Source organism: Dasypus novemcinctus, chromosome 10 (assembly GCF_030445035.2).
Source record: "Dasypus novemcinctus isolate mDasNov1 chromosome 10, mDasNov1.1.hap2, whole genome shotgun sequence".
Lineage (NCBI taxonomy): Eukaryota > Metazoa > Chordata > Mammalia > Cingulata > Dasypodidae > Dasypus > Dasypus novemcinctus.
Window position 1 is genome coordinate 68,166,151 of NC_080682.1, and position 13,353 is coordinate 68,179,503.

General features: G+C 39.6%; 1 protein-coding gene across 1 annotated transcript in view; it reads right to left on the reverse strand.

Annotated features, from left to right (window-relative positions):
* LUZP2 (leucine zipper protein 2) overlaps nucleotides 1-13,353 on the reverse strand; it is a 608,759-nt gene that overhangs the window by 349,728 nt on the left and 245,678 nt on the right. The window contains exons 3-4 of the mRNA XM_023592163.3: nucleotides 12,642-12,709; nucleotides 840-921 (exon numbers count right to left, since the gene is read on the reverse strand). Of these exons, the coding sequence (XP_023447931.1) occupies nucleotides 840-921; nucleotides 12,642-12,709 (150 nt within the window). The remainder of the gene's footprint in view (nucleotides 1-839; nucleotides 922-12,641; nucleotides 12,710-13,353) is intronic.

A 13,353-nucleotide genomic window follows, 5' to 3' on the forward strand; every position in this document is an offset into this window, starting at 1 on the left:
GCCAGATATTAGGCCTCATTACAGGTGAGCAGTTCGTGTTGGCAGAGCATTGCAATACACGCATGCCCTCACAGATGGCAGGACAATGAATTTATTCACTGGAAGCAGTCATGGACCTAGGAAAGTCAGCAAACATTAGAAAGCAAGTATCCCAGATGAAAGATGGGCTGAGTTTCAGAAACAAAACTCCATATCTTAATTAAGATCTTTAAAAAGAGAGGCAGGATGTGAGTTCATAGAGCGTTCATAATTAGACAGAGACTTGAGTCCTAGAAACCAGATAAAATGCCCAGTCTCTGAAAAGAGTTCATAAAGTAAGCATTGGGGGTGGGGGATAAGGTGGAAATCTAGTTTTCAAAATTGGTATTGAAACCATCATTCCTCCTGCTTACAGGTCAGTGCCAGTCATAAGAACTGGAGTGTGGGGGATCAAGTGAATGTCAACTTGGAGAGAGAAAATCTGTAGAACAGTTTGATTCTTAAACCTTAGCATGCATCAGAACCACCTGTGGAGCTGATTAAACATGCAGACACTGTGGCCTTGCGCCAGAGAGGTTCCTACTCAGTGGATGTGAGGTGTAGCTTAGGGATCCGCACAGCTTAATTTACTTCATAGTCAGTTCTGATTCACTGCACAATCTGAGAGCCATAACGAAGGGGCTGACACCAGCACTATTCTCCATTTCTCATCCATAAAAGGAAGGGTTTTTATTTTATTTTCATTTTTGTTTCATTTTATTTTTATTTTTGTTTTTTGTCAGTGTCTTGTTGCAAGGTAGGTTTAGAAAAATAACAATTTTCTACTCCCAAAGCATATGGCACAAAAGAGAAACACTTACAGTAGCCTGGTGTTTTTCTGCTTTCTCAGATGTCTCTTTAAGTTGATTTTGAAGGGCCTCCTGGAGAGACTTCATTTCTTCTCTAGTTTAATAGAAAACCGAGAGCACAAAGAAACATAATGTAATTCTTTTATTTCCTCTGTACATTAAGAAAGGAGTATTTTTTTAAAATACCTTTATTTAGGAAACAGATAAGTAGAATCACATAAAACCATAGTTAAGTATACAGGATGAATCTAAGGATTCTGCTAATAAATGGCCTTCTCTGTCATGAAAATACTAAAATAAGTTGTATTTAAAGGAAATCACCTTACTTTTGTTGTATTTTATAAAAACCCCACTGTGTGAATCATCTGTGAGGTATGTAATGTGTTAAATCAAATCCATACAATAATTTAAGAAGAAAAACTAATTGCATGGATAACATGCCAGTGAATGAACATGCCACTTAGAAAAAGTTACCTGAGACTTGCTGATAGAATAAAATGAATGTTCCCCTCTGATATTTCTAATTCAGGGGTTCTTAACCAGGGGTCCACAGACCCACAGGGGGTCTATGAGTTTGAATTGAGAAAAGTAAACTTATTATCTTTATTTTCCCTGACCTCTGATTTAGAGTGTCATAAATCTATCTGCTGCTACATTCTGAGAAGGGGTCCATGGTTTTCACTTGACTGGCAAAGGGGTCCACGGAACAAAAAAAGATTAAGAATCGCTATTTCAACTGATTAATTCTAAAGCAGTGCTTTAGACATCCTTTATGAGGCCTAGGATGTTTTAGGGGAAAAAAAGAGAGAAGAGAATTATTTCTAACTGGAAATCTGCCTCATTTAATTGGGGACAAAAAATAATAATTCATTTGACACACATATACAGTGTCTCAAGCTCATTAATAAATATGGACACTGTCCATAGCAATGTTAAAGGGAACTGTTTCCCCATATACACATCACTCTAAAGTGTTAAGGATTTACTCACATATAACAAATACTATCTTTCTGTGCTTTGAGGTTATCATCCAAGTTATCACTTCAAAAGCATCAGATATTAGGTTAGAATTAGTGTACATATATGTGTTTGTATGTGTGTGTGTGCATGTGTGTGTGTGTATTAACTCTGGCTAGAGGAACAAACTACCTCAAAGAGACAGCAACAACAGAACAGCAACTGTTTCAGTTTTACCAGTACTCGAACTAGTTTAAAATTCCTGACACGATGCCAAATAGTTCCGGAAACTTGGACAAATAAGGCAAAACATCCCGATTCTGTTTCTTCATCTATACAATTGGTTCAATGATGGAATTAGTTCACAGTTTTATGGTTAGATTTAAATGATATAATGTAGGAAAAATACTTGGCACTGGTAATAATGTTATATTGATAATAATTATCACAACCACCAGCACCTCTCTGGTCCCCTGTGTTCATTCTTTGTCTACCACATCCTGCAAGCTGCTTTTATCCTGAGAGAATTTATGATTCTCCCAGATTTCTTACTCTAGAAATTCTTAGTGACATCAGTCTTGATTCCAAGAATATGAGTGAGAGTCTGTATACTTGTCGAAATCAATTTGGACTCTGTTTGACAAAGAAAAATATAATGGGAACAAGTTAAGGAACAATTACAATAATTTTGGATCTTGGGTGATTTATGCTAGCTTGGGTGAAGCATATTATAACATGCTTTTGCTTAAAGTGAATTTTACATCTTCACTCTCATTACAGCCTCAAAAGTGTTTCACAGACTTGTTTCATATAGGGACACTTAAAAATGTGGACTTCCATTACTACTTCAGATATATTCTACGAAGAGCATTTCTATCATACTATACTGTACTATACTAAATTATACTATATTAATGGAGCATAAATAATAGGAATCTACATATATTATAGACTTATGAGGTGCTAGGCATTCTTCTAGGCTCCATATCCACCTATAGTATCATAGTACAGATAGAAAATTTATGCTTATAGAGGTCGGGAGTTGTGATCAAACCCAGAAAGTCTGGGTTCCAGAGCCTATGCTCTCAAACTATATAGAAAGAGAAAGAGAAAGAAAGGGGAAGAACTAAAGGGAAGGGAGGAATGAAGGGATGAAGGAAGGGAAGTTAAAATATTAATTTATTGAAAGTTGTTTGCATTTTAAAATGTTAGTTTTTTTTTTTTTTCCAAGTACATATATTTAAATAGAGCATTTTACAAAAACCCATACTGTCACCTATGGAATCTATAGGCAATGTGGGAACAAGAGAAAAAATAGACTATACATGTAACAAGAACTGCAAAAGGTAGAGATTTCTGTGCATTTCATGTTAAGATTTTTGTCTTCTGAATCTCTCCATCTCCTCCTCTACCTTCCAGACTTAATTCTATACATACTCAATTGTCTCATTATTAGGCAGCTCCAAATACCCAGCCTCACAGACTTGGCTAAAGTATGCTGCAAGGGTTGATGAGTTCTGAGTGATTTTGGGACCACATCTCTCCACCAACTGGGCTTTGCCGAAACTATGTCTAGCCGCTCTAGGATACCATATTTGGGACTTAACTCAAGCTGTAATACAAGAGAATTAATTCTTCCAATGGCATCTGTGACAAGTTTCTCAAATACCAAGTAAATTTTAGCACAGAAATTCAGGACTACTTTGCATTTCTTCCATTCTGAATTAGAAATATAAAAACACACTCACTGAAGTCACTTGGCAGTATGGGAGTTCTTTTAAGAGGTCACCAGCTTTTACTGTAATCATATCATTGATGGAAACTTGCTATTTTTCCAGACATTCTTTTAGTTTTATACTGAGGCCAAAATTGCCTTTCTGGAACCTCCACCAGCAAACACCACAGAGGACAGAAACATTTTACTCTCCGTCCCCGCCCCCCGCCCCCCCAAGTCAACCTTTCAGACAGTTCAGGGTACTATCCTACTACCCAGAATTGGTTAGTTACAATTCCAAGAGGAAAATTCCAATGGACTCAGTTTTGTTTGGGTGGTCATATCTGAAACACTCAACTGTTGGTATGAGCTAAATACAGCTGTGTGTATTGGCCCTACATATTGTGCACTTTGCCACAGCAGACCGAGTCTGTTAGAAAAACCCACGAGTGCCAAACTAAAATGAAGGATAGGAAACATCTAAATGTTTTAAAAAATAGCCTGAATAAGCAACTTTTAGCCATTTGGAGTTAAACTGCTTTGCATACTTCACACATTTTCTTCCTAGCTTCGTGCAATGTCTGATCTTAGTTGATTAGACAAGACCCTGAACTTGTAAGGTTCCAAGCAACTTTGGCAACGCAGAGCTTTCTGGCTGAGAGGATCCCTGCAGTGCCAACTCTGTGACTCCGGGACACCAGCCCTGCCCCCTTCCTTTCTCTTCTGCTGAGATTGTGGGGGTTGCCTTACCCTGCTTCCCCTCTGCTGGCTCTCTCTTGCAGCTGGCTAGCATTTGGAAAGATTCCCCTCTGTAAGAGACCTCATCTCCCATGCAAACCTATCAGTGAGACAGGCACCAGTAAAAAGCTGGTGTGTTACTGCCATCTGGGTCTCAAATCTCTTTCATGAACATCAAGATTCTCAAATCAAAGCTCACTACAAGTGGCCAGTGGTTTATTGGTGATGATAGCACAATATTGTGAATGCAATTAGCCTACTGAATTGCACACTTGAAAGTGGTAAAAATGGGAAATGTATGGAACAACGCTATAAAATTAACAGCAACAACAACAACAAAGAAGCCTGGCTGCTAGGTCCCACTCTTTCAGATAGAGGCAAGGAGACAAGCATCCCAGCAGACAGGGGGTTACTGAGAAATGGGCATGTAACCAAAGGACATTTACAAACATTGCATTCCTCAACCTCAGGCAATCCTTCCAAATTTGAAAACAATTCATATTTTTAATATCCTTAAATGATGCTTTTCATATTTTATTCTTTATTAATATCTCTAATTTTGGAAATGATATACTCAATTTCCTTCACAGTCAAATAACCATGATATTTAAATTTCTCTAAGGAACAATTAAAAGCTAATATATTAAAAGTTAGATTCATTTGAAGAATTTTTCATTGTTATAATTTATTGAGTTTTTCTTATATTCTGTACATAATATGTTATATATTTTAAATGTGTTCCTAATTGGGGATAAAATTTTGAAATCACAATAACAAAATAACTGCTCCATTTAGTTCTTACAATGAGACTTATTCCATCATCTAAGAAGTTTGTACATCATACCAGACATTTAGATGAAGGTTGGAAATTCCTCATAAACCTAACCGTTTTTTAGCGTTTTTTGTGCCATATAAAACAGCCATTGATAATTTTAATGTAATATTTTTTGTGATCTATGTGTCTTTTTAAAAAAGGCAATTAAATAAAAAAGTATTTTTTTAAAAAGAATTTATTACAGGAATTTTCCATTATGCTGTTTTATTATCTGGATAAGCAGTTTTTGTAAAGCAATTGTTTCTATATCTAGTGTTGGGCATGAAGGTATCAGGGTCAGCAACCAGGGATTAAAGATGGGCATGACATCAAATAGAGGGAACTGTATCCCTCGAGAGAAAGGGTGGCTCCCAGGGCATTGGGGCAGTTGAGCAAGTTAGGCCCTGAACACTATTCCATCTATCTCTGGAAGTGGCTCCTCAGGAAACGGAGGTTGGGTGTCACTGTGGGCACCAAGGTGGAAGGGAAAATGGACGTTAAATGTGTGGAACCAAGGTAAATGGGGGGTAAGAGAGGAGTTTCTTGAGAGTACACAAGGATGGATATAAAACATGTAATATTACACCATAACATATAGGAGATGACAGACTGATAATGTAAAACATAGGAAAACTAAGAATGTAAAGAACTGTGTATCCTAAAGTATGCACCATAATGTAAGCACAGATGTCACCTTGTTAGAAAGCTAATGTCTTAGACTCTGTACATCACGTTAAGTAAATATGATGTGAATAGGGTGTAAGAGTATCGCTGTGGAAGGAAAAAGGTTTTGTGGTGGATGTATGGGAGTGCTGTATATTATATATATGCATTGCTGTGGTCTAGGACTCCTGTGAAGAGAAGCTGAATAATTAGGGGGAAAAAAAAAAAAAAAGAAAAAGATAGGATGTAGAATTTTTTCAAGTCAACATTCTTTATCTAAGTTCTTTATCTAACTTTATCCAAGTTCTTTATCTAACCTTTAAACCCATCGCTATATGCCATTCCCTAGTAAGGGACCATGACATTATATTGGGCTTCAAATTTCGGGGAGTTCTGGATCACAGAGTGTTTCTTCAACAATGGCAATGGAGGGATACTGGTATGGGATGCCAATGACAGGTGATATATGGCTGACAGGGAGCTGTACAGAACATATGTCCAGGGTGCATGGTAATGTTTGGATATACTCATAGTGGCAACAACTAAAAACCACAGCAGGGGGGGTACTGGGTTCCTGGCCAGTGGTGCCCTGTCGTGGTCCCTAGGGGAGCAGCGACAGTCTCCCAGGTACAGCGGCGGGGACTGGGAGGCAGTGAGGGTTCAACAGTGAGCCCCTGATGCTAATGACTATGCTTGTGAGCTGATAAGCCTAAAATAAGAACAAGGCCTAGAGCAACATTGTGCCTGGGAATTTCCTCCTGTCAGCCTTCATGTTACTCAAATGTGGCCAGTCTCGAAGCCAAACTCAGCATGTAAATGCAATGCCTTCCCCCCAGCGTGGGACATGACACCCGGGGATGAGCCTCCCTGGCACCGAGGGACCACTATCAACTACCAACTGATGATGCAACTGGAAAATGACCTTAAACGGAAGGTTCAATGCGGATCAGCAGAATATCCCTGTCTACATAAAATAACATGACTTTAAAATGCTGTTTGACCTAAAGTAAGGGGAAAATGGAAAGGAGAAATGAGTTTATATGGCTATGAGTTTCTAAAAAAGAGTCTGGAGGCTGGCAGAAAGATTGCCCTCATGCACAACTGAGCAGAGTCAGAGAGACAGATAAAGCAGATGCAACCCCCAGATATTGGTTCCTTTGAGGGCTAAAGAGACCCATGGGAGTTATGGTCATGGCCGATGGGGTTAACTACCAGGGCAGATGGCCCCTCTTTGGAAATGGTGTTTATGTGTGATGAATCTGGACTCAGATGGGATCTTCCTTCATAAGACTTTCATGCTAATGTGCTGGAGGTGCAGTTAATGTTGGGGTTTAAGATATATTTAGGGGATTTGAATCTCTGGACTGACAATGTGATAGCCAGGTCCTGAGCCTCAACAGACTCCAGCACCTACAATCTGATTTATTGGACTTACCACACTCAGCTAAGATGGAGTTGAAGAAGGACAACCACCACACCATGGAGCCTAGAGTGATTACAACTGAAAGTGGGAGGATTGCATCCAGCATCCATGTGGAATCTGAGCCTCCTCTTGACATAGAGGTGCAATGGACACAACCAATCCAATGTCCACATAGAAGAAGTGGCATTGGATTGGGAAAAGTGGACATGGTGGCTGATGGGTATGGGGAAAGGCAGGAAGAGATGAGAGGTGGAGGCGTCTTTGGAACATGGAGCTGCCCTGGATGGTGCTTCAGAGGCAATCACTGGACATTGTAAATCCTCACAGGGCCCACTGGATGGAATGGAGGAGAGTATGGGCCATGATGTAGACCATTGACTATGAGGTGCAGAGGTGCCCAAAGATGTACTTACCAAATCCAGTGGATGTGTCATGATGATGGGAATGAGTGTTGCTGGGGGGGGGGAGAGGTGGGGTGGGGGGGTGGGGTTGAATGGGACCTCACATATATATTTTTAATGTAATATTATTACAAAGTCAATAAAAAAATATATAATAAAAAAATAAAGATGGCATGAAATGCAATAAATCTCCACAAAGCCTTATTTTTTTAAAAAATTATATATTAGTAAACTAAAGAAATAGCCTTTTCTCTGTCCACACTATATATATTATATAACGTGCCTCCTCATCTGTCTGCCTCATGGGATGAACCAAGGCTGCCTAGTCTTTCCTTCTCCTCCATATCCCCCACCTGTCCAACTCTCTGTTCCCATCACTAAGCCTTCTTTCCCCACCCTGCTCTATGTCTTCTTCCTTTCTACCCTGTACAGTGTTGTGGAATAATTCACTTAAATATTCTTTAATTATATCATTTTTCTATAGAGCTAACTAATAGTGTTCTCTATTACTTACTACTCAAGGCCAACCTGGGTCAATCTTTAGCTTTTAATTCTGCTCCCAGTCTATACACCCAATTTATTTTCTGATCTTCCATGACTCACCATGTCATCTTCATCCCTGCAGCCTTTCCATGGGTACTGTATATATAACCTGCAGAGGTCTTTTCTTATTTTATGCTTTGTTTATTCCCATATCCCATACTGGAGTGCTCTTCAGAAAATCATCATTTTCCATTTTACCTGGTATCCTCTGGCTAGTTATTTCTACTTAAAATGTTGTTTATAATCCTCCATCACTAATTCAGTGAACCCCAAAAAGTTATCATTGAACATAGAGTTTTAAGAGGTGACATTTCAAAGCTGTAAAATCCTTTTAAATGATGCACTTTTGAAAACATGTACTCAGATCTGTATTTTTTTCAAGTTCTTTTTTAAAAAATATTTATTTTAATTATTTCTCCCCTCCACCCCTGTTCCCCCTATTGTCTGCTCTCTGTGTCCATATGCTGTGTGTTCTTCTGTGTTTGCTTGTGTTCTAATTAGGCATCTCCAGGAACTGATCCTGGGAACTTACAGAATGAGAGAGAGATGATTACTCTCTTGTGCCACCTCAACTCCCTCTTCTACTATGTCTTCTTATTTTCTCTCCTTTGTGTTTCTTGTTGCATCTACTTGCTGCACCAGCTCTCCACATGAGCCAGCACTCCTGTGCAGGACGGTTTTCCCACGCATGGTGGCACTCCTGCCCGGGGCAACATTATTGTGTGGGCTGGCATTCCGTGTAGGCCAGCTTGCCCTCACCAGGAGGCCCTGGGCATCGAACCCTGGACCTCCTATATTGTAGATGGGAGCCCAATTGGTAGAGCCACATCCCTTTCCCTCAAGCTCTTTTTAATATTAGACTTTTAAGAGAATTTTGTATTCAATAAATAATAAACACTCATTGCAAATAATAAAATAACAGGCAATATGAGATGGTAGGTTTGTTATTAACAGAGGCCATTGACTTAATCCAAGGACCTGTCAATGTGAGGTTCCTAGATCTAGAGGCCAGGTCAGTGAAAAGGCTATAGAACAGCAAGAAGGGACTTGAGGAATACTCCACTCCATGTGGGAGCTGTGTAGATCTTTTAAGAGCTTTTTCTTGATTAAAAAAAAATTTAAAGAGGCTTTACATTACATAAATGTTAGATTAAAAATATAGGGTAGGTAGTGGATGTGACTCAAGCAGTTGGGCGCCCACCTCCGACATGGGAGGTCACATTTCCCAGTGCCTCCTAAAGAAGATGAGCTGATCAATGAGCTGACACAACAAACAGGTGCAGTGAGCAGATGCAACAAGCAGGAAACAGATGAGGCTCAAGCGGTTGGGTACCCGCCTTCCACATGGGAAGTCCCAGGTTTGGCTCTTGGTCCCTCCTAAAAGAAGACAAGTGGACACAATGAGCAGACATTGAGTAGAAGCAACAAGCAGACACAACAAGCAAACAATGAGAAGAAAAGGAGCAGAAACAACAAGCAGAGAGATGAGGGAACCATCTTGGTGGGGAGGATATAGGGGATACTTTAGGGGAGTGGATGTGGCTCAAGCAGTTGAATGCCTGCTTTCTACATGGGAGGTCCAGGTGTGGTCCCTGGCATTTCCTAAAATAAGAAAAAACAATAAGCAAACAAAGGAAAAAATCAACTCGGGGGAGTTGATGTGGCTCAGTGTTTGAATGCCAGCTTCCCACATACTAGGTCCTGGGTTTATTCTGTAGCCTCAGTACCATAAAAAAATAAATACAAAATGAAAATAAAAAAAGGAATTCCCATACACCCCACACCCTCCCCTTCCCATACTTTCCACGTTAATAACATCTTTCATTAGTGTGGTATATTTGCTACGACTGATGAACATATATTGAAGGATTGCTAATAACCATGGACTATAGTTGATATTATAGTTTATACTTTGCCCCACATAATTTTATAGGTTTGACAAAATGTATAATGGCCTGTATTGTGCTTTTGATCAGAATGGTAATATGGAAGAACGTGGTTTCTGAGTAGGAGAGCAGGATTTACATCTGTGGACGTTTGAGATTATTTCATGAATCCCAAAAAGAGAAATATTTTGTTTGCAAACTATTCTATTCCTATAGGTATGATAGACTTTGTTTGCATTAAGTTCAGCTGAGGAGCCTCTGATTAGATTGCTTGATAAGATTATTTTAGAGCTTCCCAAGTGTCTTTTTTGTGTGTGTCTTTATTCATTTTTTTAATATTACATTAAAAAAATATGAGGTCCCATAGTTAGGGCATCTCTCTACCACATGGGAGGTCCGTGGTTCAAACCCTGGGCCTCCTTGACCCGTGTGGAGCTGGCCCAAGCGCAGTGCTGATGCATGCAAGGAGTGCCCTGCCACGCAGGGGTGTTCCCCGCATAGGGGAGCCCCACGCGCAAGGAGTGCACCCTGTAAGGAGAGCTGCCCAGTGTGAAAGAAAATGCAGCCTGCCTAAGAATGGCGCCGCCCACATGGAGAGCTTACACAAGATGACGCAACAAAAAGAAACAGATTCCTGTGCCGCTGACAACAACAGAAGCGGACAAAGAAGAAGACGCAGCAAATAGTCACAGAGAACAGACAACTGTGGTGGGGGGGAGGGGAGAGAAATAAATAAATAAATAAATCTTTTTTAAAAATAAAAAATTAAATTAAAAATTAAAAAAAGTATATTATTTTAGGGCTCTGATTAGATGACTTCAGTGAGGTGTGACTCAGTTGAGTCCCTGCCCCCTTACAGGGGTTGATAAAAATGGAGACATAGTGAGACACACAGGCAGACAGAGGAAAATGGAGCCACCATGTTTGATACTGCCACGTAAGAGAGGTTTTGCCCACAGTTGAGCTGCAAAGAGGGAATCCCTGAAAGGCTCAAGGAGCAGAGGCCCAGAGAGAGAGAAAGAAGACCTGGTGAAAGACAAACCCTATTCCAGGTTTGCCTACAGCTGCTGAAAGGTGGAGATCTCAGCAGAGATCAGGGGCCATCTTGCTTTGCCCTGTGCCTGGACAAGGGAATCAGCAGTAGCTGATTTTGGGTGACAAAGCACCTTCATGGTGCCTCAACTGGGACTTTTCACAGCTTTGGAGCTGTAAGCTTTTACCACAAATAAATACCTTATAAAAGTCAACACATTTATGGTACTTTGCACTGGCAAAGTACCCCTTTGGCAAACGAAAACAACATCCAAATTACACTTAATGTGACAATCAGTAATTCATTTAAGGACTTTGAGCAACAATTTGCTACCTATTAAATGCATATAATATTATCTACTGCAAAACATAGTTGTGAGGATTAAGCCAGACAATTTATATAAAGCATAAGCAGAGCCTGTAGTGAGTGTATAAAAATATGCTAGCTTGTTTATCCTTCTCCCTTAATTATCTTGGCAAATTTAAATTTCTCATTTATTTATTTATTTTTTATTTCTCTCCCCTTCCCCGCTCCACCCCACCAGTTGCCTGCTCTGTGTCCATTTGCTGTGTGTTCTTCTGTGTCCACTTGTATTCTAGTCAGTGGTACCTGGTATCTGCATCTCGTTTTGTTGCATCATCTTGCTGCGTCAGCTCTCCATGTGTGCAGCACCACACCTGTGTAGGCTGCACTTTTTCACGCTGGGCACCTCCCCTTATGGGGTGCACTCCTTGCACATGCTCCCCTATTCAGGGGACAACCCTGCGTGGAAGGGCACTCCTTGCGTGCATCAGCACTGTGCATGGGCCAGCTCATCGCATGGGTCAGGAGACCCTGGGTTTGAAACTTGGACCTCCCATGTGGTAGGTGAACACCCTATCTGTTGTGCCAAATCTGCTTCCCAGCAAATCTAAATTTCTATTCAGAAGCAATTTCAAAATCCTGTTGCCTTTGATAATGCTTAGAAGTCTATATGAAGATACCCTTCTCTCAGACATAAACTACTATTATTGCACAAATTCTAACGTGTTGTTAATGAGAGTACCCCATTACTTCTACCACCACCACTACCATTATCATCATGATCAAGGTTTTATATTCTTCAAAATGGTCCACTAAAGTCAGTCTTACTAGATCTGTCTATCGATAGGCAAACTTATCAGCAAAAACAGGGGAAAGTATCATAGAGAGATCCTTGACACTCAAACTGTCGTCTGCAGACAAGTAGCATCACCAGAGAGCTGGTCTGAAATGCGGAATCTCAAGCGCCATCCCAGATCTATTATATAAGAATCTGCAGTTGAACGAGATCACTGGTGAATCATATGTATACTCAAGCATGGAAACCCCTCCTTTAGATATCTAGAGAATCAAACTACATTTGGAAACTTTATTAAAAGCTGTTTTTGTTCTAAATGTACAAACTTAGTTATCTTCTTACTTTCTAGCTGTTGAGTGATGGATAGAAAGTATCACATAATACTTTATGAGAGAGTAAAACAATACAAACTTTTCTCTCTTTTTTAACTGTTGCACTTAAATCCTGCTGAAGGACATTTTACTGGATAAATAGGAAAAATGAAATTTCAAAGAAAATGCTATGACAAAAAGGACTATTTAAAAAATTAGGAAACACTCTTACCTTTGTTTTTGTCCTATTTCCAGAAGTTTCTGAACATCAGTTTTGGCAGATTGTTCATTTTTCAGAGACTGATAAGAAAAATTGGGAAAAGAAGGTCATATTTAAGTGATAAGTTGAGGTTTATATTACCTTTGGCTCTATAGCAGATGATATGCCTGTATTTGCTCCCTGGAACAAGAGGTACAGATTAGGCCATGCTGGTCCTGGTGCTTCAAAGGATATACCCAGGAATTTATGGCACCAGCTAGTGCATGTGCTTCCTGGTGGGTCAAAGGGAATGAGCTGAGCCTCAGCCTTTACAAGTTTGAGGAGAAATTGCTCTTCAAATATCTAAGTCTCATTACAGGTGCATATAAAAAATATGGTCTATTCTTCACATGCAGTTTTAATGTGTGCTGTTGCAGGCATGTTAAATCAGCTCTTGCTTAGTTTCTACAAATACAAGGGGACATAAAAGGCCTCCCCATGAAAAGCCAGGAAATAACAAAATTCAAGATCAAAGCAATCAAAATGCATGCACCTGTTGGTCTCATCCATTTATATTATGGGTAATACATTAGGATTCATAGGTAAATTAGGATCATGTCACATTTTAACTTATCTATATAGATTAAATATTAAGGGAAATACATTACATATCAATCATTAATGCTTATTTTTTCTGGCAAATTCAGCATTCACAGACCATAAATTAAAGCATAAACACTCAAGG